The 26,015-nt window shown below is 32.9% G+C and overlaps 2 protein-coding genes across 5 annotated transcripts; both read left to right on the top strand.

Moving 5' to 3' along the window:
- Positions 1 to 5,601: 5,601 nt before the first annotated feature.
- On the top strand, positions 5,602 to 16,544 carry LOC107002356 (ATP-dependent zinc metalloprotease FTSH 8, mitochondrial-like). Of its 3 annotated transcripts, none has more exons than XM_015200338.2 (8): positions 5,602 to 5,804; positions 5,895 to 6,138; positions 6,228 to 6,302; positions 9,268 to 9,398; positions 11,010 to 11,495; positions 11,623 to 12,390; positions 14,125 to 14,352; positions 15,894 to 16,544. In XM_015200338.2, exons 1-8 carry the CDS (start codon positions 5,760 to 5,762, stop codon positions 16,362 to 16,364), a joined length of 2,448 nt encoding a protein of 815 aa, XP_015055824.1. In that variant the 5' UTR covers positions 5,602 to 5,759; the 3' UTR covers positions 16,365 to 16,544. The 3 variants fall into 3 exon arrangements, with proteins under 3 accessions (XP_015055824.1, XP_015055823.1, XP_027768081.1); XM_015200337.2 differs by having other exon boundaries at positions 5,760 to 5,804; positions 5,895 to 6,141; XM_027912280.1 differs by lacking the exons at positions 5,602 to 5,804; positions 5,895 to 6,138 and adding an exon at positions 8,513 to 8,735 and having other exon boundaries at positions 6,238 to 6,302.
- Positions 16,545 to 18,331: 1,787 nt separating this feature from the next.
- On the top strand, positions 18,332 to 25,758 carry LOC107002568 (ATP-dependent zinc metalloprotease FTSH 8, mitochondrial-like). Of its 2 annotated transcripts, XM_015200633.2 has the most exons (7): positions 18,332 to 18,456; positions 20,056 to 20,216; positions 20,843 to 21,289; positions 21,410 to 22,177; positions 22,322 to 22,549; positions 23,329 to 23,855; positions 25,481 to 25,758. In XM_015200633.2, the coding sequence occupies exons 2-7, from the start codon at positions 20,097 to 20,099 to the stop codon at positions 25,497 to 25,499; spliced, it is 2,109 nt and encodes a 702-aa protein (XP_015056119.1). In that variant the 5' UTR covers positions 18,332 to 18,456; positions 20,056 to 20,096; the 3' UTR covers positions 25,500 to 25,758. The 2 variants fall into 2 exon arrangements, with proteins under 2 accessions (XP_015056119.1, XP_015056118.1); XM_015200632.2 differs by lacking the exon at positions 25,481 to 25,758 and having other exon boundaries at positions 23,329 to 24,422.
- Positions 25,759 to 26,015: the final 257 nt, after the last annotated feature.

The raw sequence follows: 26,015 nt of genomic DNA, 5'->3' as shown, positions 1-26,015 counted from the left end.
CATTTTTTTTGATAATCTAAAAAACTTATGATCATAAAATAAAAGGGTGATAAAAGTTAAAAAGTTGGTAAAAGATGATTCTCTTTTTAATTGCAGGAAAAAAAGTAGAAAAGAAAAGAAAAGTACTCCATTTAATTTCTTAAAAAACAAATAATTGAATCAAACTATAAATATGTATTTATTTTAAAGATATTAAAAACCTATTTATCCTTTTAAAAATAAAATTAAAAAGTGAAAGTAAAATATTCTCTCAATCTAAACCAATAAGTCGATTTGAAATTAATTAACTCATCATAAACATAAACAAATTTGAGGAGAGCTCTAACAGGCGTTGATGTAACGCAATGGGACCATTTGAAAAGCAAACACAAATTTTCAAAAGCGGAATGGGGACCATATAAAAAGAAAAGAATTTTAATTTTCATGCACAAAGCACAAAAAGACAACTTAATAAATATAGCAAACACATTCATCCTAAATTCCTAATTAATCTAAAACAACATCTACATGATAAAAGAGAACAAGAAGGTAATATAAAGAGCTACACCACTTAGAAGAATATATATATATAATCACACAATCCTTCAAGATAGAGGCCAGGCTTCCGTCATCATTAGAATCCCAAAGTAGAGTGGATTAGTACCTAGTTGAAGCAGTCACGTTATCAAAAATAGAATCAAGATCAGATGGTTGAAAATAACCATTTTTTGGTATCTCCCTCTTTCGACATTCTCGTTTTTTCTTTGGCGCTGGTGGACACTCTACCGGCGCTTGTAATCGACATTCTTGATTCCTTGGCGTCGTACATTCTTCCTCCATATTCTCAATTTTTTTATGATTATTAGTAGTAATTATTTGACTTTCCATATATGTTTTATGCATGCACTTATAATAATATTCAACTATACTATAGTACTAGTATTTATACTCTTTTTTTTTTCAAGATTGAGAGAACGTGGGGTGTGTGTATATTGTAAAAAATGATGTGATAAAATGTGAAGTGAAACAAAGCATCAAACGTGGGAGAGTTGGCTTCGTCTGTGTAATGCTTTTGTTTAGACGTGGTCCACGTTACACCGTTTCTTCAATACAGTTGCAAAATAGGCAAAAAGTTTCAGTATCTAAGGGCTCAATTAAATTTATATATTAGGATAAAATGTTTTTAACAAAAAGCGATTAATATATAGTATTTATAATTTGATCGATAAGAGCCTCCCTTACTACTTATTTCAATAGAGATATATAGCGAAAAAAATTAGGAGACTCGTTAATTCCATCTGATTTAACTATTTGGCTTTGATTCTTAGGAGGTGTTTGACCATATTTGGAAAAAAAAATATGATCTAATTTTTGTTGTTTTTTTTTAAAAAAAAAATGGCATTTGAAAATTGGGTTATATATATTTGGTAATAAATATACATTGAAATTGTTTTTCAGTTTTTCTAAGTAATTTTAGTAAAAGAAAAAGTGAAATTTTCTTTTTTTTTTCTTTATTCTTGTTGTTTTACAAATTTTGGAATTAAACTTGAAGTTGAGCGTGAAGTGAACTTTTTTATGGCCAAAGGCAGTTAGTAAGAGGGTCAAGCTAGTTGATGTTTGGTGTAAAATTCGAAGATAGAATTTTTTATTTTTTGAAATTATAATTAATATATTTATAAACTAAAAAAAGAAGTGGAGAATTATTGTAAGTCGCAATACTTAAAAGTTTTATTATTTAGAAAGTATTTGAAAATATTTTAGTCAAAAATAACATTTTTTATCTGTTCAAAATGTAAATAGATTCATGTTTAAGCAAGTTAACAACCTATTTTTTTACTTTTTCTTAATGACTCGAACATACAATGTTAAGATTGAAAGTAAGTATTTATCATTAGTTAACGATCATAATCTTTATATCAAGATAAGATGTGTATAATGTGAGTTCCCATCCAAATTGATGATGATTTTATTGTGCTACTGAGCTTTTTTTTAGACGATGTAATGATTTCAAAGTGATTCAAGCCTGTTTTTTTTTACCTTTTCATGCAATGAAGTAGTTGGGACAAAGCATAAATCATTGAAAGTAGAATTATCAAATTGAATCGAAATTTAATTTATCATATTGGACCAAATTATAAAATTTGATGATTAATGTCTATTTTTTAGTTATTTATTGTCAAGTGATCAGAATCAAATACCGAAGGTACCATCATCCTAAAGAGTTGGTCTAATATCATTCTCTTTATGACTCTAAATTTAAAAGGCTGAAAAATATAATCGTGAAGTTTAAATATATAACTGCAAATTTTAGTTTTAGGGGCGAAGAATATTTGATCTAACATTTTAATTATTCCATATTTCAGCAATAACATATTCTTTCATGAAGCTAAGGTCCAAAATATGAAAGAAACAAATTGTTTTCATAGGATGCTGTTAGCTTTTAATTTCGAGACAATAATAATTGACGTTTTTCTTGGATTCGTATTTGTCTTTGGCTTTAATAATAGTTGAATGAGCTAACAAATTGACTTGCCATTCAATTCAGCTACACATATAATAGATATATTCAATGATTTTCTAGTTTAGATAGTTTTTTTATTATATAAAATTAGATAATGTAATATGCAATTTTTAATTTGTGAAACATAGTACATATTAAGAAGGAAATTTTGTAAAAGAAACAGGAAGAATTACTCAGATATTTGTGAGTGAAGCTTATTAAGATCGTGTTATAAATATTTGATAGAGATAAATTTTTAGCTTCTAAAATTTGATTAATTGAAATTTTCGCCTCAAATACTATTTTACGTTGCTCTATAAACGAGTCTCTTCAAATTGCGCTTATTACTATTGAATTCATGATTTCTATAAACTTGTTAACGAATCGTTTAGCAGAATAATAATAAAAAGAATAATTTGTGAGTTAAAGATATTTCCTAACTATCTCACCTTCTATATAAGATAATTAATCTCATCATTTTAGTATAAAATAATTCTAAAAAACCAATTAATATCTATAATCAAACACAAAATAAGATAATTTCAAAAAATTTATAGCTATCTCCTATTTTAATCATTGTAAGTTGGGATGAGATTGATACACATATGATATTGCTTAGGATTGACAAAGATGGGCCAAGTTGGAAAATCATTCTCTTAACTATGTTTGGATTCGATAAATCGTTAGGTCTAAGTGATTCCTTAATATATTTTTTTAAGTTTACTGTTTGATATTATCAAACTTTGATTAAATTTAAGAGAAAATTTTATATTAGGAATAAAACATCTTTTGATAAATTAAAACGCGACTCTAGAGGAATCGAACTCGAGTGATTCCTCGGTTGTTCGAGTAGATTTTTGGATGAAAGATCAAAATGTATTAATTTTGAGTTGAGTTTATATATATTTGGATATTCTTTTATTCTATTTTGGCATATCACAATATATTTGATTTTTTGCTTCTAGTCGATGATAGTTGCTTTTTTTTTTTTGTGATTAAATTCAAATTAGATGATTTGTGAACCAGAGTAAATATTAATTAGGCCATATGAGTGTAGTATATATAAAGTTTATATACGTGTTGCTAAGTGTATTTTCTATATTAGATTTTAGAGCTAAAGTTTTTAAAAGTAAGATTTTTTAAATTAATATTATGCATTATATATACAGAAAGGACTATAATGCAAGATTGTTTTGACAAATAAGAGTGTTATACAAATTATTACTACACATTAAGTTATGTAAAGTCTCTTTAGTAACGAACCTTTAAGTTCAAATGGAGATCTAAATAACAAACAAAAAAAAAAAATTCTTCATATTATAAAATAAAATAAATGATAGTAGCTAGCACACACTAGGTAACAACTCTTCTAAAGTCTTCTTTTAAGCTAAAATGTTATGCGTTTTCAAAGCTCCTTCACATACTTCATATCATAAAATTATGATCACTAAACAAAATAAATTACTATTGAAACACGATAAAGCTATTAATCGGGGGGAAAATGAGAAATACATGACACGTGTATATTTTTAAAACTCATTATAAAATTTATATGAAATATTAGCACCCATCCAAAGATTTCCGCGTATCAAATACATATAATTGTTTGCTACCTTTATTTTGTTCAATGTATGACATAATATAGTAAGCAAAACATATATGGATTAACCAAAAGTTCTATATACAATAAATACGTGAAGAAATTAAACAATGTTTCAAATTTTCAATTTTAAAGGTGAATTCAAACCGCACCTTTGAATATTTAAGGAACGAGGCAAATTGATCACGCTTTGTACGGTAATAATTGACGTTATTAAACTTATGAATAATATTTTAATATTCTAATATTAAAACTAATGGAACGATAAATCATCTGTAAGTTTCAGTCCCTAAATTTAAAGACATCAGGTTTTTTATATTTTAACTTATTTTTAAAAAATCCAAGCCAAATACCCCTAAAAAACACATTTATCAGAACATGTTCAGGTGAAACTATACCTCCTCTTTTTCATATTTTAAAAAAATGTTTTCTTACTTAAAATGCATATAAAATTGTTCTTCATTCACATTTTTTATTCTAGAAGTAGTCATGCCATTGCCATAAAACTTTAGCTGCATATGACATTGAAACAATATTTTAGATTGATAACACAATCAATTTATGTATTTTTTTCTGTCGATTTACTTGACTTACTAATACAACCATCTAGAAGATCATTAAATGTTAATTCGTGATAGTACATTAATTATTACTTATTACCTTTACCAAATTACTAATTATGTTTATTACTCTTAAAAAATTACACATACTACATACAATAATTCTCTTTTCATTATTTATTAATGCAATATACACATTTAAAGCACATACATTTAACTAGTAAAAAGTAAAAAGTAAAAAGAGGAAGAAGTCTTCAATTTTTTCATTTTCTTTTCCACGTGCCCTTTATATATATATGTATATTTCTTTTAGTGAAGATTCTTCATTTGCTTGGAGAAGAAGGTAAGGGTTGACCCCAATCTTGTTAGCATACAAATGAAAAGTAAAGTCTTGTTTATACGTCATATATAAAATAAAAGTAGGCATTTGGTCATAGATGTGAGGCTCAATGAAGTTTTGGTTTAAAATAAATAGTACATTTATAACATGCGAGTAAAGTTTAAGTTTAATATTTTAAATTCTGTAAAAATAAATAAAAATATAATTTTAAGTTTCAAGTTGTGATTTTATTTTATTTTTAGGTACAAAACATAAGTTATTAATTTATATTTTTACAAAATAAAATAAAATGACCTATAATTTTAAATTAGAAAAACTCATATTTAATGTGAATAAATTATGTGTACGAATAATATTGAAATGACCATAAACAAGAATAGATAGCTTGTATGGCAAAACTATTTAAGAAGGGATGAAATTTTATGACCTGAAAAATCTCAATTATATTTTAAAACAAAATTTGAAACTCAAATAAACATGTATCAAAATAAATTAAATAGCTAAAATAAATAAATAAATTTAAAATTAATTGTAATAATTAATAAATATGTTTAAACGGGCCCTAAGGAACAGAAAGCCCATTGATAAATGACCGGTCCATAATCGACCAAGTAATAGAGTCCGAGTCGGTTTTCTCTAATTTGTTCTTCCACTCCTTCTTTCTCTTCTTCTTTGATTTTCCTTTTTCAAACTTAGCTACCTGAAATTGATTGAAAAAAAATTAACTTTTCTGTAGCAATTTTAGAGATTTGATAATTCTCATGTTTGGATCCTCATAAGATGATTCTTTCACGTATTAATCGCTGTCGCTCGACGATCAATAAAGTAAGCGGAGTATTATTTATACAAATATTTATTATTTTTTTCTGATTTTTTGGGTTAATATGATCGGTTTTTCTTTTTCATGGAGCACAGGCATTGATTTCTGGTGGTCATGGTGTGAGGTATGCGATTTTGGACGAAGTAGCATCAAGTAATGCGTGCATTACACGCGCTAATGGTGGACTAGGTTTTGTGAGGAGTTATTTGACATCCATTGGAGCTGGAAAGCATGGTGTCAACAAGGCGGCTTTGCAAAGGGCCTATTTGTCTGAAATTGATAAACTTTGTGCAAACCCGAGACTCAGGAGGTTTTTTTGCAGCCAAGGGTCAAAGAAAAGTAGTGAGGATAATTACTTACGCGGTGTTTATTTTTGGTTTGTTTGAATTATGGTGACGGATTCTGATTGTTGTGTTTTGATTTTGTAGATTATGAGAACTATTACCCAAAGAACAAGAAAGAAGTCCCGAAAGGGAACAATCAAAAGGCTGAGTCAAGTAAAGGTATGCAGAGTATTATTTATGATTAAAGTTATTGGCTTTACTAGAATGTTTAGATATAGAGGATATTACAGTTGGAGCTGAGTTTACTTGTTCTAAAGTATGTTCCATATGATTAAGTAGAACTTTTGGATTACTAGACTCATGATATTAGAACTTTCTGAAAAACTTTTAATGAATTAGTTAGAGATGGTTGTTAGAGATCTAGATCATTTCTACTATTTGAAATGTTAGGAAGATGAGGTTAACTATCCATGAACTATGATAGAAATGCATGTCAGGGATAGAGTTGGATTATAGAGATCAAATCGTTTATACCGCTCCGCATAGAGATGGGAATAACAAGGGGAATAGGGCTTACTTGCTTAAGTTGAATGTGTAGAAGTAGATATAGATATTCTGCAGTATGCCTTGTGTGGTTTATTGTCTTTACAGACTGTACACTGCCTATGCAGTTCATGGATTGAAACCTTCTTAGTGTTAAGTTAAGCTCTGTGTACGGAAGTTTATGGCAAAGTTTCTTGGAGTTTAAGATTACACACTTCGCTATGAGTCTAAGATTGTACTGGAAATTCATGTCTTCAATAGCAATTCTCATTTTAAAACTGTCTACTGGGCTTAATCTGAGAGCAAAAATGTCTGATATATTTATTTCAGTGTTAGTAAATGCCATTGGTTGAAGTGATATGAATCAAAAAGTTATTAATTTAATGATACTTTTGTATATATCACTTCTTGATGCAGCATAAACTACTAACTCGTGAACGGAACACTGAGCAGTAAGTGGATACCTTTAGTCATATAGTTAGACATGTCGCAAGTAGATGTTTTATAGCCTAGATGGTTGTATGTTAAATAAGCAGTCTTTTAAAAGCTTGCAGTTAAATATCATCTAGAAATACCCTTCGGGGTGAGTGGTATAGGCTTGGGACTTCCATGTTGGAGGTCTCAAGTTCGAAACCCCTTGCCAGCGAAAGCAAGAGCTTGCCTTCTGGGTCCAGCTCGTCGTGCCTTAGTGCGGGTTATCTATCCTGTTTGGTTTGCTAGTTATTGCATAGGAGCGGAGATTTTACCCTGTGCACACCCAAAGGCTAGCGGCGGCGGGTTTCCCTTGTCATCAAAAAAATAAAAATAAAATATCATCTAGAAATTAATCAGGGTTAGCTCCAAAATTTACATCCGGAAAATAAATGATCTAATCCACATCATTGATAATCTGATTAAGTATATTGTGTGAGTTTTCCCTTTCTCTTTTTTTTTTTTTGTTTTTCATTCTGTACTCTTTATCTGTGAATAGTTTTTCTCGGTATCCTAACACAGATCTTTTCCAGAACTTAATTTTGGACCACTCATAATTTCTCTTCCATTTATTTGCGTTAAAAAGAGCTATTGCGATCATAAAATTTTAGTCAATGTGCTGATAAATCAAATGTCTTTTAAAAGGTTGGCAGCGGCTTTTGGAAAGGTTCAAATATGCTCCTAGAACTAATGGCAGAAGCCATTCATTTGCTGCTAAATTTGTATACTTTATCTACTTGGCATAAGACACACTTTTTAAAAATATCAAGGAGTATAAGCTATGAAAACAATATTAGCCTATCATGTCTCTCTAAAAGAAAATTGCTCTAATAAGATTAAAGTACCAAGATTCTAGGATACAATCATGGACTAAATGGATTTAATACAATCATAACTTTTGTCACAATTGCGTGCATATATGTTAAAAATCCTTCGACCCTTTAAGCATAATGCGGCACAAGAGAAGTAAGGGAAATCCATGGGCCAACCCCATCATCTCAACCTCTTAGGAACTACGAGATCACCACAAGGATACCTTCAACTTGCAGGGTGCACAACTCGACCAATATAACCCTGTGCAATAAATGGAATGCATTAACTGTTGCTTTTAGGATTGTTTTGACCTAACTCCTACAATTTGAAGCTAATGAAGAATAAATTAACAAGGGATGAATAAGAATACTATAGTTGGAAAATTCGTTTAGCAAGTCCAAGTTAGCACAAGTTGGTAAGAACACTGGAATCGGTAAAATTAGATTCGACATGATATGCTAATATTATTTTATTAGCTTATACTTGATACTTTTTGGCGGTTGCGTCTTATGCAAAGTGGATAAAGTATGCAAATGACATACAATATACAGAATTTGCTGCAATGGAATTTCTTATTACTTCATCAATTTTTTTTTTTGCAGCAAATGAAATAATTTGAAGCATGCTCTGAACAACTGAAATGGTTCAAATATATCCATAAGCAATTAAGAAAGTCCAATTATACCATGATTGGTTTCCACCCTTACTTCAAAGGGATTATTTGTACCTTTTTAATTGTTCAGGTGTATATTTGAACCACAAGATAGCGGTGATACATATGGTCCAGTAGGTTAACGAAGGGTAATGCTAAAACATATCCAATAGGTTAGGGACACTTTGACCATTTTTCATTAAATTAATAAATAAATATTTGTTTAGATTAAATATCAGTTTGCACACTCAAATTTTAAATCAAGGGAGAGTATGTTCTCTTAATTTTGCATAGTTGAACTGAAGATCTCTAATTGAAGTTTGAACACGAAGATATTCAGTTGACTTTGAGACTGTTTGGATTGTCTTATTTGAAGTGCTTTTAAGACAAAATAACTTTAAGCGCTTATAATTAGGCTGAAATGATTTTTAAAAAAAATAAGCCAAAAGCCAGTCCAAACAGGCTCTTTCTGTGAAGGCAATCTTTGTGTACGGAAGTTTCTGGTACTGAGGTTCTAGTTGGTCAAGATTATACACTTAATATAAGTTTAAAGCTGTAATATCATTGCATTCTGTATAATAGAGTATGAAACAAGTGATAAGTAACCATTGATAGCATGACTTCCACATTCTTTTCTTGTTTCATGTTGTGTCCCTTGTGGCCTGGCTATGATGAAAAACTATTCTTTGGTTTTTTTTTGGGCAGAGGAAAGTACAGGTGAGCAAGGAAACCCTCAGGAGAACTTCATGAAGCAATATCAAAATATTCTCACACCCTTGCTATTTATTGGGTTTATTCTGTCATCGACACTTTTTTCTCCTCGTGAGCAGAAGGAGGTTAGTCTTAATTGACATTTTACATCTACATTTGAGTTTTCATTGTTTCAGTCCCTTCCTGGGAGGATGAGTTCAGTGCCTTATGAAGTGTGAGTTCAATGTGAACTTGATTGTTGTCGTGTTGATATCTATGTTAGGTCCAACTTTGTAATCATGGCTTGCCTTTTCACAAGAAGGGGAAATGAGAGAATAATTAACTCTAGTAGTGACAGAGGATTCTAGGATAGCGGGTAATCAAGGTAGGGATTAACTTTAGGAATTGGTATTCGAACTTCCACTGTCAGAAGTTGTGAGTTGGTTTAGAAGAACGGATTTTGGGATCTGTGTTGGAAATGCAATTTTCTGATGTTTCCGAAACCAAAATAGTTTTGTGTGATTTTGTTTCTTTCCAAATGCGTGTTAGTTTTTATTTTTGGAATGTTGTCCGAAAACTTTTTAAAAACCTAATTCCATTTTAAAAAGATTGGTTGATATAGCCACCATAAGTTAATTGCTCCAGAAACATTTCAAACACAGTTGTTTTCTAAAAGTTGTTTTTTCAAAAGCTTCTCCTGATAAATGTTTTTTGAGAAACAAACACGAAGAAAAAAAAATCCGAACTCCACATAAGGTTTCACATAAACCATGAATGGGAAAAAGGTTCCCTCGGCTTGTTAGAGATCAATGGCGATGCTGCTTTATTGCAGATCCACCATGACCCTATAAGAAATCTGAATAAGCATACCTTGATATTAATTAAAAATATTCAACTATGGATACAGCCTTCTCATATAAAATTGTTCTTCTGGTCTGCAACCGTTACTTCTTCTCTCCCGCTCCCCTCCAAGATGACCTTGCATGAGTAAATAGAATAACTTGTAGTATATTGGTATTGGATTACTTGAGCCTGTCATTTACATGTCCGATTGATCACTGAAAGATTTATTTTCTTATACCGTGCACTGGTTCATGGACAATTTCATGTTTTTTTCATTCCAATGGTTTATATTCAGAGACATTACAACCTTTTCGTCCTGTACATGCAAATCCAGATGGAGCAGCAATTTGCCTTAGTAGAGAATAAACTGTAGAAGAGAAACAAATCCATCCAGAATAAGAATTAGTGCATGAATTTAATTGAATTTGAGTAGTGAAATACATGAGCAAATTAACGTCAGCTGCATTCCATTATAGCTTCTTACTTAGTCTGAAATAACTCATCAACAAGTTTAGTGATGACTCCAGTGGATAGAAGATTATATACTTGTTAAAGCAACATACAAGAGTGAGAGAGGAAACCTAAGTACCGACTCTATTTCATCCCACCTGAAGTCCTTGCATATTGGTTATATATTGCCTCGCTCAAGTCTCAAAATGACTATCTTGACATTTTTAACAACAATAAAAGTAAATAAAAATTGAAGTGGTTGATGAAGAACGTCTTTTAGTTTGGCTTTGAAATTATTGAAGCAGTGCAACTTCTGTGTGTGTGAAATCTTTCCAGTGATGGCTGGTGACTAAATAGGTTTTTATTTTGTAGGAGTGGCAATTCTATCGTATCTTCATTAGTTGGTTGTCTTCTGTATCTTTCTTAGCTTATCATGGTTATTAACGCTTTATATATAATTTCAGATTAGCTTCCAAGAATTCAAAAACAAGCTACTTGAACCTGGTCTTGTTGATCGAATTGTTGTTACTAACAAATCTGTGGCCAAAGTTTATGTGAGGAGTTCTGCACCTGGTATTAGTCAAACAGGTGATGACACTATTCAAGGTCCTACGAGTGGTACGGATGGTAAAAGAAACGCGGGCTACTACAAATACTATTTTAACATTGGGAGTGTTGAGTCATTTGAAGAGAAGCTTGAGGAAGCACAAGAAACCTTGGGAATAGACCCTCACAATTATGTTCCTGTGTTATATGTTGATGAAATGAACTGGTTCCAAGAACTGATGAGGTTTGGTCCAACAATATTGATTCTAGCTGTCCTTTATTTTATGGGACGAAGAATGCAAGGTGGCATAGGAGTGGGAGGCTCTGGCGGGAAAGGTGGTCGTGGAATATTTAATATTGGCAAAGCAAATTTCACCAAGACGGATAAAAATGCGAAGAATAAGGTGCGGATCACTTCATATTATTCCTGCAGTTTCAAAAGTACCAGTATGTTGAATTAGAAAATTTAAAATGATACAATCATGAGATTTCTTGATTAGTTAGAAATTTATTGGCACTTTCTTGATACAGGTTTTCTTCAAGGATGTGGCTGGATGTGATGAGGCTAAGCAAGAAATCATGGAATTCGTCCACTTTCTTAAGAACCCCAAGAAATACGAGCAGTTGGGAGCCAAAATTCCCAAGGGTGCTCTGCTAGTGGGTCCTCCTGGGACCGGAAAGACACTTTTAGCTAAAGCTACAGCAGGAGAATCTGGTGTACCTTTTCTCTCGATTTCTGGGTCAGAATTTATGGAGATGTTTGTTGGTGTTGGACCAGCTAGAGTTAGGAGCTTATTTCAGGAGGCAAGACAATCTGCACCTAGTATAGTTTTCATTGATGAGATTGATGCTATTGGTCGAGCAAGAGGGCGGGGAGGCTTTGCTGGAGGTAATGATGAACGTGAAAGTACTTTAAATCAACTGCTTGTAGAAATGGATGGATTTGCAACCACATCTGGTGTAGTTGTACTTGCTGGCACAAATAGACCCGATATATTAGACAAAGCCTTATTAAGGCCTGGTCGATTTGATCGCCAGATTACCATTGATAAACCAGACATCAAAGGCCGTGAACAAATTTTCAGAATCTATCTCAACAAGTTGAAACTTGACCACGAAGCAGCATTCTATTCACAGAGACTTGCTGCTCTAACACCAGGATTTGCTGGAGCAGACATTGCAAATGTTTGTAATGAAGCTGCTCTAATAGCTGCCAGGAATGAGAGTACAATAATTACCATGCAACATTTTGAGTCAGCAATAGACAGGGTGATTGGCGGTTTAGAGAAGAAGAATAAGGTATTGGATCTTCTCACTTCCCCCTCCACTATATACTTTTCTATCCCATGTTTACATAACAACATAGGGAAGCATGTTGCATCGTTACACCAGCAGCATTTTATATGATGTTCTGTTCATCTTTTTCTGCATCTTGGTTGTCAAAGCCATTTGTTTTTATTATATTGATAGGATTCATTTAACTTATCCTTGAAAGTGCCTTGGACCAATATCCGTAGGTACTGGAGCATTATAAATCTACTGCTTAGTAGAGGTTTGCTTAGATGAGTGTATTTGTAGGAGAGGTTTGCTTAGATGAGTGTATTCATAGGAGAGGTTTGCTTTATTTCCTTGGGGAACAATTGGGATGTTGATACAATGTTCCACCATCTGAACTTAGACAAATTGCCTCAATTTTTAACAAGTAAATTTCTCTTTTGTTTTATAATTAGTGTGAAAAATATTTTACCTGTTCATATTACTGTAATTCAGTCACACTATTGAGTTCTTTCTGTAATGAGAAGAGCATTGCGAGGTTGGTGAACAGTCTCTTGGAGGCTTGGGGTAAACCACTGTGGCACAAGATAGGATACTTAAAAATTTGGCAAAATACCTAGGGATCCCCCTAAACATGTCACCGTTTCTTTCAGTGCTTACTGGAACTAATTTTAGTCCTAACTCACACCTGAACCTGGCATTTCAATATTCTCGACCTGTCTAATATTGCAAGAATTATTGGAAGATGGCACTGCATTTTAAGGAATTATTCAAGCTGTCTACTATTAAAATTGTACAGGAAGATGTTACTGCATTGGAAGAAATTATTTAGCCTGTCTAATATTGCAAGAATTATTGTTGTCATCTGAATTTATACTTATAGAGTAGTACGTCTTCTGAATATTCTGTCATCCAATGCTTTTGAACTGTTTTGGAGCCAATTGAGTAGGAAATCTTGTCTATATTTATTGAGCCTTTTGTCATTTGATGCTACACCCAAGGACTCTAAGAGCTACTTTGTGTGGTATGGTCCCTGGTTATTGTTAACCTTCTGTTTGTGTCCTACCCCACCCCACCCCTCCGAAAATGTTGGCCTTTACTTGGGTTACTAATAAGGGGGTTGGGGTTTGAAAAATAAAGACTGGGGCTTCGTTTAGCTGCATATGTAGTAAGGAAAAATGAGTCTGACATTGAATAGCCATAGAGAGTTCATCACCAGTGGCATAAGCAGACAGTGGGTTTCATGCATGATATTCTTTGCTTCGACACCTTTTTACCTTCTTGTTGATGACATTAGATGATTCTTTTTTTTTTCCCTTTTGCTTCAGTGTCTTTTCTTTTTACTCAATATAAAAAAGGAACTTTGGTGAATGTCTACCTGAGTGATGTATGCTTGGGATCAACATTTTTTGAGATGCTTTTGAAAATTGCTGGCGGGCAATCTTCAGATATTAGTAAGGACTTGCAAATGGAACAAATATTTTTCTGTTGTTACTGCTCTTTTATCCTGAATTTTCTGAATGTTTTGTACTTTTTTCCTTATTAGTTGACGTGTTTTCTTCAAGTCAACTAATTCGTAATAATTTTGATTTGCTGCATTTGAGCCTAGGGTCTTTAGGAAACAGTCTTTCTACTAGTTTGATATAGGGGGTAAGGTCTGCGTACACTCTACCCTCTCCAGTCCCCACTTGTGAGATCACGCTGGATGTGTTGTATAAATAATAAAATAATTCAAAGTAATATTTGTGGTTTCGTCAGGTCATAAGTAAGCTGGAAAGGCGGACAGTTGCCTATCACGAAGCTGGGCATGCTGTTACTGGTTGGTTCTTGGAACATGCAGAGCCATTACTTAAAGTGACAATTGTTCCCCGTGGTACAGCAGCCCTTGGATTTGCTCAGTATGTTCCTAGTGAGAACCTTCTAATGACTAAAGAACAACTGTTCGATATGACATGCATGACTCTTGGTGGCCGAGCTGCTGAGCAGGTAAAACTATCAACTCTCTTTGCTTTCATATGTTTACCCTATTGGCATTAAGACTTAATTCATTGAAGAAAATAGTAAGCCACAGACCCTTCGGGTGGCGCAGTGGTTTGGGCTTGGGACTTCCATGTTGGAGGTCTCAAGTTCGAAACCCTTTGCCAGCGAAAGCAAGGGGTTTGCCTTCTGGGTCGAGCTCATCGCACCTGGCTTGCTTAGTGCGGGTTACCTCTCCTATGTGGTTTGCGAGCTATTGCATAGGAGGTTTTTTTTGTCCTGGGAGACCCAAAGGGTAGCGGCTGCGGATTTCCCTTGTCATAAATAAAAAAAAAATAGTACACATTTGATGCATGTACGAAACCATTCATGCAAAGCAGTCTAAGCCCCCGATCTAAAGCAAATTTGATATCTTGAAGTCACTTCTTGTAGGGACCGGGGTGGGGGGTGGGGTTAGTGGGACGAGGTAGGTGGGCTTTTAAACATAGCAGGACGGGGCATTTCCACCAAAATTTTGAGCTATAGTGCCGGCAAGGCAAGGGGTAGGCTCGTTACAGACTCTAGCTTTATTTTTAACAATCAAAAACTTGAAACTCCAGAACTTACTTTGTGGGATTATATTTGGTATATTGTTAAAATCTTGAAACCCTTAAGTAGAAAAAATAAAGAAAACATCAAAACTGTATACCTCTATCCAATTTTTACATGGCACACTATCCTTCTGGTCGGTGCCAAAAACAATTGACACCTTTTTTATATTGAGAAATGATTTAACTTTAAACTTCTAATTATACCCTTAATAATAAGAGGATTTATAGCCAAACATTGTCTTAACTTGTTTTAGACCACAAGTTTCAAAAGTCCGTCTTTCTTTAACTTCATGCATAGCCAAACACCATCACATATAATGGGACAGAGGGAAGCCAGGCAGCGACGGGTATGGGAGGATGAGACCTAAGAGATTTGTATGCTTTGGAAGAAAAGGCTTGTACAGTTCGGGAAGGGATTTTGATTGATCGAAAGGTGAATCTACTTCACCAACTAATATGCCACCTTTTATTTATACCATGGCTACTGCTTGGTTTAGTTATTTTCTAGTTGTATCATATATTTTCTTTTACCTTTCTCATGAAATATGTGTTTTTACATGATCAGTGTTGTTCTCTTTTTGGTTTTAGAACTTAGGCTGGTTAATGCTTCATTGTCCTTGAGTGCCATCCCTACTCCTTTGGCACATGTGTAGAATTTCTTTCATGCTCTGCAGAGATATGTCTTTAAATTTGCTGTTATTCTGTAATCTAAATCTTGTGCTTTGCAAGGGGCAGAAGGTTTTGAGTTACAGAGTTGAAGATCATTTGAACTTATTTAAGCTTGGTTTTTAAACTTTGAATGGCTCATGGCACTTTTTTCTTTTTGAGACGTCTGGGTACTACCTTGCTGAAAAGGCAGTGTATCTATAATAAATGTTTAGAAGCAGCTTGGCCTTTGCTTTTTCTCTTGACTAGTGAAATAGATATTTACAATCTTTATATGATTATTTTTTTGAGTAGGTATTGATTGGGAAGATCTCGACTGGAGCTCAAAATGATTTAGAGAAAGTCACCAAGATGACTTATGCCCAGGTAGCAGTATATGGTTTCAGTGACAAGGTTGGTCTCCTTTCGTTTCCACAAAGAGAAGATTCATTTGACGCAAAGCCTTACGGTAGCAAGACAGCAGCAATTATCGACACTGAAGTTAGAGAATGGGTAGCCAAGGCATATGACCGTACTGTACAACTCGTGGAGGAACACAAAGAACATGTGGCTCAGATTGCAGAAATGCTGCTTGAAAAGGAAGTCCTCCACCAAGAAGATCTGATCCAGGTATTGGGTGAACGCCCATTCGCGAGTGTTGAGGCCACAAACTATGACAGGTTCAAGCAAGGATTCGAAGAAGAGAACAAAGATAGCGCTGAGTCAAAAACCGCACAAGATGATGGATCATCATCGCCTGTTGAACCGGAGATTGTCCCAGTATAGTTGGGGTTTGTAATTGAGAATGCAGGGTAGTGGTATTAACGTTCAATTTTAGATTGTTGTAAAAATCATTAGTCATGACATTGATAACACAAACGTGGTTTTTACTAATTTTTGTACCCAAAAGAACCATTTATTACAAAAAGGAAAATAAAAAAAGGAAAAGAGATTTTTGTGAACTTATTTGGGTTCCTAATGACATTCGAATTTTACCTGAAGTTAAGTTTCTCTTTTTTGGTGTCATAGTCTTGAAGTAAAACAAAATTCTACGGTCACTATCAATCGTGTAATCAATACCTGATCCAAGGATCTTTTTTCAAAAATTATCTCTCTACCAATTTGTGTATATTCTATCGTTTCTTGATTATACTTCGTATAATTAGTACCTGATCTAAGTATTTTTTTTGGATAGCAACTTCTCTATTTATTTGCGTACATTTTATCATTTCTGTATCATACTTCTCGTTGTATTCTCAAATTTGAAGGTATTTAGTTTTTTCTAATGAAATTTGTGGATTAATTTATTCTTATTTATTCAAATCTAATTTGCTCGACATGATTTTTGATCACTTTTGTCTCATTTGACCTAAACTATGTAGAAATTTAGTTGTGTACTCATTTTTTCGGAATTTATTATAATTTTTTTGTGGAAAATATATTATGTCCTCCTAGCATATAACATGATTCATGGAATACTATAAAACGAACTTATTAAGACAAAAAAATCTTAGTTACTTCAGTAAAGATCAACTTTTTTTTATGTTTTTTTAATGACATAATTTGTGAGATATTATGATACAAATATATAAATATTTTCGAAAGTCATTTGTTTTTTCAATATTCTTAATCACCTTTTGTTAAGTGTTAAAAGAGAAAAAAATAAAAACCACAATCTAAAGAATAAAAATTAAACACCATCCAAAAATTAAGATATTTGTGGAAAGGACCCTTATACAAGTAATCATTTACTAGGCTGTCTAGATTACTATTTAGTATATTTAATAAACAATTGCTAATCTTGAACAAATGACAAATATCATATTATAGTAATTACAATTATCCATGTCAAAATTCAAAGTTGGTAATAAAGTCACCAACTGTACATAACACTTGAGGAAAATACTGATGGCATTTGCTACACAATTTAGGCATATTTCTTGCAACTTATCTATCAATACCAAGAATAATAATATAATTCTTTTTGGAATTTTATAACATCTCAACTTTCAAAAAATAAGAAAAAAGTTGATTAATTTTGTCCTTATTTTATAAATTGACAAATAATTTGAGATACTTATTTTTAATAACGTATATAAATAATATGAGATCGAGAAAATATAGTTTATAGTGATAATGAAACATAAAAAAATAAAAACTTTTAAAATTTTATTATCATAAATATGTCGTAATATTTGTCTAATTATGACTCCTTTGAAAAACCTATAATCTTAAAGATATCATAATATTTGTATGACTATTAATTTGTTTGAATTAACTTTTAAAATCAACTTATTTTAAGACTTGAGTCATAAATGCTTCACATTGTTTGTGTGATGATCTAAAACCTAAGAAATCGTAATATGAATGTGATTACTGGGTTGATGGACTATATGTCTAAAATCAACTTATTTTGAGAAGTATTTTTTTTTTTCAAAAACACTTTCAATAAAAAGTAATTCATGTTTAACAAATCAATTTTAAAACTTACTTTTTGAATATTTGATTAAACTTGTTTGAAAATATATGTATTTAGCCTTGTCAAATAAGCATTAAGCTTCTCATTACAGCAGTAAATGAGAAATGTATATTATAATTATTTTTATAAGTATTATTAATAATAGAGAATATTACAACATAAACCATTTACTTGCTAAATGGCCATCACAACAAGTAAAAACAAAACACTGACCCACCTCTTTGAAAAAAATAAAAGAACAACCCACAAAATAATTTTTAATGTTATATTACATATAATAATATTTATGTTGACCAATATATTTGTTTAAATTTCCGTATAATTCCTCTAAATAATAACACCTAGGTCTTTCTTCCCCCACCAAGCCATTCGATATTGCCATTTCTGCTAACATTACAGGTAAGTTCATCAAACTCTCTGATAATAATGGTGAATATCAGACTAGGTCTTAAATATACCATAATAAACTATTTTTTTCTAGCATTTGATGAAATTTATGACCTTAATCTTTAAGCTTAACCAATCATCTTGTCTACGTGTTGTATATTCGAATTCAGAGGCGGCTCTATAATTTTGAGTTTATGAATTCTGAATTTTTTATCAGCTTATTAGGTTATATGTACTATGTGTATTGATTTTTAAATACAAACATAGAGTTTGAACCAAAATTAACGGGTTTTGCTGAACATACACAAAATTGTAGCTCTGCCCTGTGCTCCTGGTTGTAATTTGCTGAAACAGAGATGGAATATGTTGATAATAATGAATCTTTAAGGCACGATCATTAATAATCTCATTGGAGAACAGTATCTTTTAGATTTTGCATTTTCTAGAGCCAAATGTATTTCAGGGTTTGGGAAAAATGTTTTCTTTTTTAGCTACATTGGTATTTTAGTTTACGAACTTCTGTTGAAAAATTATTAAGTTGGATGCAGTGGTGGAGCAGGGTTCAAAATCAGAAGAATGTAAACACAGTAACTAATCGATGGGGGTTTGACATCTACAATATATACATAAAAAATAATCTTAACGTAGTAATTTCAGCTGAAGGTGGTGAACCCCTAACAGTATGCTAGCTCCTCCCCTGGTGGGATGAACACTTAGAGGAATTAGCCCCTAATTCCGGTTTGATTGTCACTGATCAGTTATATTTGATATTAGAGAACATATGATGGAGAGTAAAATTATTTGAAGTGATCTAGCAAAACTTTCTTGGATATGTTAATTGTAGGAATTATATCAGTTTTTTTCTCAGTTTGTTCAATATAATATATAAAATTTTTGAATTCGATATCATTATATATATTCATGTTTATATAAATTCTGTATTATTAGAGATAATGTCTAGAATCGAGATGTTCTTTACATATCAAAAGGAAATGTGTAGATGTACTCTATATAGGAAATTGATTATTAGACTTCGTGCAAAACCAATAAGAAATTTTCTAGAGATAGTAATAGAGATCTAAATCATTTGGAATATTACGAAGATGAGGATACTGATTATGAAATCTACAAAGTGGAAGAGAGTTTGGGTTGTGGAGATCTAAATGATTTATGCTATTCCAAGACAAAGATACTTTATCTGTAAATGGTGATGGAAATGGAAAGGTTGGGCAGAATTTGAGTGTGCTTTTCTTGTGTGGTGTGTAGAAAGCAGACAAAGGAAATTATCAGGGATATGTTGAGTGTTCTAATTTTCTGCTATTGTGTTTCTTTTAAGAGTTTCTGAACTGAAAAAGTAGTAAGCAGTTGATTTTAATATTACGTCTTAACAATGGTCTAAATGTGTTTGTATACTAATCAGAACAACGTATTAAAATTCCTAGTGTGAAAACCTTTATGTGTGGAATAAGTGATAAGTAACATTATTTGACATGATCAGCCCTTCGTCGGTTGCTGCTCTAATTCCTGTTTCTCCAGATTATTCTTTTAATGTTTTGTTCCCCTTTAGCTTGTTATGGTGAATTTTTGTTTCTTTGGTTTAATCTTTGGCAGAGCAAAGTGTAAGTGAACAAGGAAACCTTTAGGAGAACTTCATGAAGCAACCTTCATCAATAAAGAACTTAATGAAGCAGCATCACTATATACTATTGATTCTGTTTATTGGTTCTGTTCTGTTGTCAATATTACTCCTGAACCATCTTGATTCGGAGGAGGTTAGTCCTTAACCAACAGTTTGTTGTACAGATTTTAACTCTCGTTGTTTCAGCTCCTTTTTCTTTTATGGTAGGATGAGTTTAGTGCCTTGAGGAGTGTGAGTTCAATATAAGTTGATTGTATTATTTCTGCTATAAATGTGTTTAATTTGGAAACTTTCATGGATGAAATTCTTAGTTTGGTTTCGAAGAATCGGTTTTGAGTTGGTCTTTGAGATGAAGTCAACTTCATTTAGTTGTTTTTAAAACTAGAACTACTTATATCAAATGCCATATAAAGAAGCTTTGCTCGTGCTATTTCATTCAAGTACGTGACAATTTCATCTCAGTTTTAGCTTGCCAAGTTGAAACATATTCTTCTTAATCTAATTGGTTATATTAATATCTATAAAAGTAATAATATATTAAGGTGGATTATATTGTTGAAGAACTACTACTCAAGGTTTTACAGTGTAGCTATGAAATTAAAGAAGCTACAGAATTCTGTATATGTTATATCTTTTTAGTCGTGACTGGTGACTTAGCAGGATTCTACTTTCTTGGAGGGGGAAACTGTTTGCCTTATTCTCATCGGATAGTTGTGTTTTCTCTTTGACATGGATACTTCTTTTTCTGTGAATTCGCAGATTAGCTTCCAAGAGTTCAAAAACAAGCTACTTGAACCTGGTCATGTTGATCGAATTGTTGTTGCTAACAAAGAAGTAGCCACAGTTTATATAAGGAATTCTTCACCTGATAATAATCAAACTTGTGATAACACAGTTCAAGGTCCTATAAGTTGTACAAATAGTAGTAGAAACCTGAGCCACCACAAATATTATTTCAACATTGGGAATGTTGTGTTATTTGAGCAGAAGCTTAAGGAAGCCCAAGAAGCCTCTGGAATAGACCCTCGCAATTATGTCCCTGTGGTATATGTTAATGAGTTGGATTGGTTGCCAGAAATGATGAAGTTTGGTGTAATGGTATTGCCTCTTGCTATCCTTTATTACATGGATTGGGGAGGTGTTAGTGGAATATTTGGTATTGGTAAACCCCGTTTCATGAAGATGGACAAAAATGCAAAGAACAAGGTGAGAATTTAGTTCCATTATTGATGCAGCTTTGAAATAACCAACATTCTTTTCACTGAGAATCAGTTTTAATTCATGATTAGTTGGAAATTAAAGTCAGTTGGCATTTTTGTTGAACAGGTCTTCTTCAAGGATGTGGCTGGATGTGACGAGGCTAAGCAAGAAATCATGGAGTTTGTCCACTTCCTTAAGAATCCCAAGAAATACGAGGAGTTGGGAGCCAAAATCCCTAAGGGTGCTCTTCTAGTGGGTCCTCCCGGGACTGGAAAGACACTCTTAGCTAAAGCTACAGCAGGAGAGTCTGGTGTACCTTTTCTCTCTATCTCTGGTTCAGATTTTTTGGAGATGTTTGTTGGTATTGGACCAGGTAGAGTTAGGAGCTTATTTCGTGAGGCAAGACGATGTGCACCTAGTATTATTTTCATAGATGAGATTGATGCAATTGGTGGTTCAAGAGGGAGGGGACACTCTTCTGGAGCAAATGATGAACGTGAAAGAACTCTAAATCAACTGCTTGTAGAAATGGACGGATTTGCAACCACATCTGGTGTAGTTGTGCTTGCTGGCACAAATAGACTTGATATATTAGACAAAGCATTGTTAAGGCCTGGTCGATTTGATCGCCAGATTACCATTGACAAACCAGATATAAGAGGTCGTGAACAGATTTTTAGAATCTATTTGAACAATTTGAAAATTGATCAAGAAGCAGCATTCTATTCACAGAGGCTTGCTGCTCTAACACCAGGATTTGTTGGAGCAGATATTGCAAATGTTTGTAATGAATCTGCTTTGGTTGCTGCTAGGAGCGAGAGTACCAAAATCAAAATGCAACATTTTGAGGCAGCAATAGACAGGGTGATCGGTGGTCTAGAGAAGAAGAGCAAGGTAGCCAATCTCCTCACTTTTTTCTTGATATGCTGTTATAAATTGCAGTCCATTCGGGTCTGTTAAGAACTTGCAAATGGCAAAAAACTTTATGTTTGAATGATATAACTTGCGAATCCAAAGCTACCTTTGTGCTTTCTACAGGTCATAAGCAAGATGGAAAGGAGGACAATTGCCTATCATGAATCTGGCCATGCTGTTGCTGGTTGGTTCTTGGAATATGCAGAACCATTACTTAAAGTGACAATTATTCCTCGTGGTACAGCAGCACTGGGATTTGCTCAATATGTTAGCAGTGAAAATCATTTAATGACCAAGGAGCAGCTATTTGATATGACATGTATGACTCTTGGTGGCCGAGCTGCTGAGCAGGTAAATTTATCAACTGTCTCCTAGCTTTCACATGTTTTCCCTACATCATTATCAGTTAATCTTTTGGAAAATCTCATCATCTGTACGCATATGCAAACCATTTCTACCAAAGACTGTTAGAGCTTCCCCCATTGGTTGAAAAAATAGGTTGTTGTCTCCTCATATGGTCATGGATGAGCAAGCATCATACTTCAAGAATGACTCCTGTGACATTCTCTTTGGGAAATCACCATTTTCTATAGAGAAATAGTTGGCCTCTAGAAGGTGAATCCCTTGTAACATGAATTACTTGTGTTGTGGTTCTGCAAGAATATTTTATAGGCATCAAAGTTGTTTGTAGCATGTCATTTTTAGGTACCTTTTTGCTGTCATAATAGGAATGAGTAATTTTCTTGATGTATTTAAGAAGACAGTGTCATGCCACCAACTTTTAGAGAGTGACATGCCTAAATGCATACATAGTAAATGATTCCGAATGAGTTTGGTCATATTCCATTCTCTGCTTTTCAACGTCAAAGAAAAGCTGCTCAGTGAAGTAATCGGCCTCAATACGAACTCTAGATTTTTATAGAATGAATAACCTAAAAAGCAACTTCACATATAATACTTCATTGTTGCCCAAGATTTAGTAACTGCGACCTTAATGAAAGTGCAGTCTCTTTAAATCCTTTTTCTACCTGTTCTTTTTTGGAACTTTCTACCTTTGGCCTTCTATTTTTCACTAAAATCATATTTTCACTATGTTCATATGGATATTAACTAGTACTTATTTTGAGTAGATTTTGATTGGAAAAATCTCAACTGGAGCTCAAGATGATTTGGAGAAAGTGACCAAGATGACATATGCCCAGGTAGCAGTCTACGGCTTCAGTGAAAAAGTTGGTCTTCTTTCTTTTCCGCAAAGAGAAGATGCACTTGAGACATCAAAGCCCTACAGTAGCAAGACTGCAGCACTTATTGACAATGAAGTTAGAAAATGGGTAGCCAAGGCATATGATCGTACTTTACAACTTATAGAGGAACACAGAGAACATGTAGCTCAGATTGCAGAATTGCTACTAGAAAAGGAGGTCCTTTATCAAGAAGATCTGGTCCAGATATTGGGTGAACGTCCCTTCGAGAGTAGTGAGCCGACAAACTATTACAGGTTCAAGCAAGGATTCAAAGAAGGAAACAAAGAAACTAAAGATAGCACTGATGGAAAAACCTCACAAGATGATAGATCATCACCTGTTGAACCGAAGATTGTCCCAGTCAGTGTTGTCAAAGGCAATCAAACCCAGGAAGTAGCAGAGAAAGGCACAAGGTATGTTGGGGCTTTAAGCGTAAAGCGGAAATGTATAATTAAAGGATGGGTTCTAGGAAAGAAAGGTGCAACAAAGAAAAATATTATATGAACAAATTGATAGTAAAAACTATATACATGAAGTACAAAGCATGTCTATCAAGTTCAAAAATCAGTTTGGAACTTTAATTTTAGATGCAAAGATGTAGGTTTTAGTTTCTAATTCAAGGTTAAATGACTAGTTTTCCTATGTCAAGTTTCTAAATTCCTTTTTTGATTAGTGAGAATCTTATTTATAAGGTGTTAACTTTGGTGGAGCTAGGGATTGCAACAAGGGGATTGTTCATGGGTCATGTTTTATAAATGACAATGGAGAACAGCGATATAATGTATCAGTAGTATTAGTATTATTTTCGATATATTTATTATTTTACTAGTACTTTTTGTACTTCTGATCACTCTCAGTTTTCTAACACTACTTGTGCCTCTATTTCTTACTAGCCTACTATTGCTTATGGGACTATATTGGGTATTATGTATTGTCGTCAAATGAAGCACTAATGTGAAAGCATATGTTCACATTCATAATTGTTGTATGTTCTCAGTTTTATTTGAGATTGACTTGGTCTATTGTTTATCCAATATAAAACTTGAAATTTCAATCCTTTGCTTTCTTCTCTTTGGAACCCGTCCTTGGCCTGAGGACTGCTTTCTCTCTCCATATAGGAATATGAATAATCGTCATGAATGATTGGTATTCCCACTTATGATTACAAACATTTTTTTTAAAAGAAAATGACGTACCTAATACCATCAACTTAATAGTTATATGATGCAAGTATTACGTACACTTCTCAAACGTAAACGAGTTTTCATATTGAAATGTAGCCTCTCAAATTTTGAAAATTAAACTTATATGAACTTTGACCAATACTTTAAGTCTGTTTTCATCATATTGATATATTTTCTTTGTCCAACAATAATTGTTTATAATATTATAAATAGTTATCAAATAATACTTGTTCAAATTTAAAAAATCAAAAAGGCGTGAATGCTTCTCCTTGGCGTACAAGAGATACTAGTATCTCGTAGTTATTATTAAATTCTTCCGATTGATCTTAGTAATTTGGTGAAAAAGGAACTTAGTTATCTGTAGTTCTGTCGTCGATTGTTAAGAATTGAAGTTGATATAGAAACTTCTTTGTGATTCGACATCGACAAATGCATCTCTAATTTTTGTTCTATCAGGCATGCTTTTTTCAAATGATAAAAGTTTATCGTCTTCCAGCTTATTATTTGTAGCGATATATTGAAACCAAGGGAACTGTTGTAATATTGCAATCACGAATTGAAATTACAAAGAAATAACAAGTTGAACTGATATGGAAGAACAAATGATAAGAAGAAGAAGATGGAAAACTTCACATAAAAATAACTGCTCTGCTCTTACTATGCCTACTCACTGCTACTTATAACAAACTCTCGCTCATTACACTGTTTCCCTGCACCACTTGCTATTCACATTTTTATCATTTGTGTATATAACATTTATCTCCATTTTGAAATTTCTGCCTTATGTTTCCTTCAATGCTGCAACTCCTTTGACTGAATGATTAATCCTTGAATACTGCTGTTTCCAATCTCAGAGTCGCTAAAAGAAGATAATCAAATCTTGACTGACCTGAAAATTGAGATAAATACTGGTGATGGAGCATGTTGATCTGCAAGTTAAAGGTACAGCTTCAGTTCTCTGTCTGTTTTGTGTATGTGTGGTTGTATATCCGAAGAGGATTCGTGTAATAATCCTTTTTATGATCATTTTGAAATTTAGTGATGTATTTTTTAATTAGAAGATTTGATTACTATTTGCTTAAGATGTTCTCTCATCTTCATATTCATTGAAGTTTCTCCCAGATTCTGCTAATAGGCCTTCTGTCTCTGTTCATTAGAGCTCACGGTGAGTACTCTTTGGTGAAAAGAAAGTTAAGAATAGAAAAATCTTTAAATAGTTCATTGCATTAAAATGCTAAAGTGAAACACACAAGACTATTGTGACACAGCAGCTTATTACTAGACTCAAATCTGGACATTCAGTTCTAATACAATGCTTAGTCCTATATTCGTTATCTCCGTCTCTTTTTTTTTTTCCTTTAACCAGTATAGTTTTCTCCATGTCCTAAT

Source organism: Solanum pennellii, chromosome 10 (assembly GCF_001406875.1).
Source record: "Solanum pennellii chromosome 10, SPENNV200".
Lineage (NCBI taxonomy): Eukaryota > Viridiplantae > Streptophyta > Magnoliopsida > Solanales > Solanaceae > Solanum > Solanum pennellii.
Note: the sequence above shows the minus strand (reverse complement) of the source record. Positions and strands in the feature narration are given on the sequence as shown.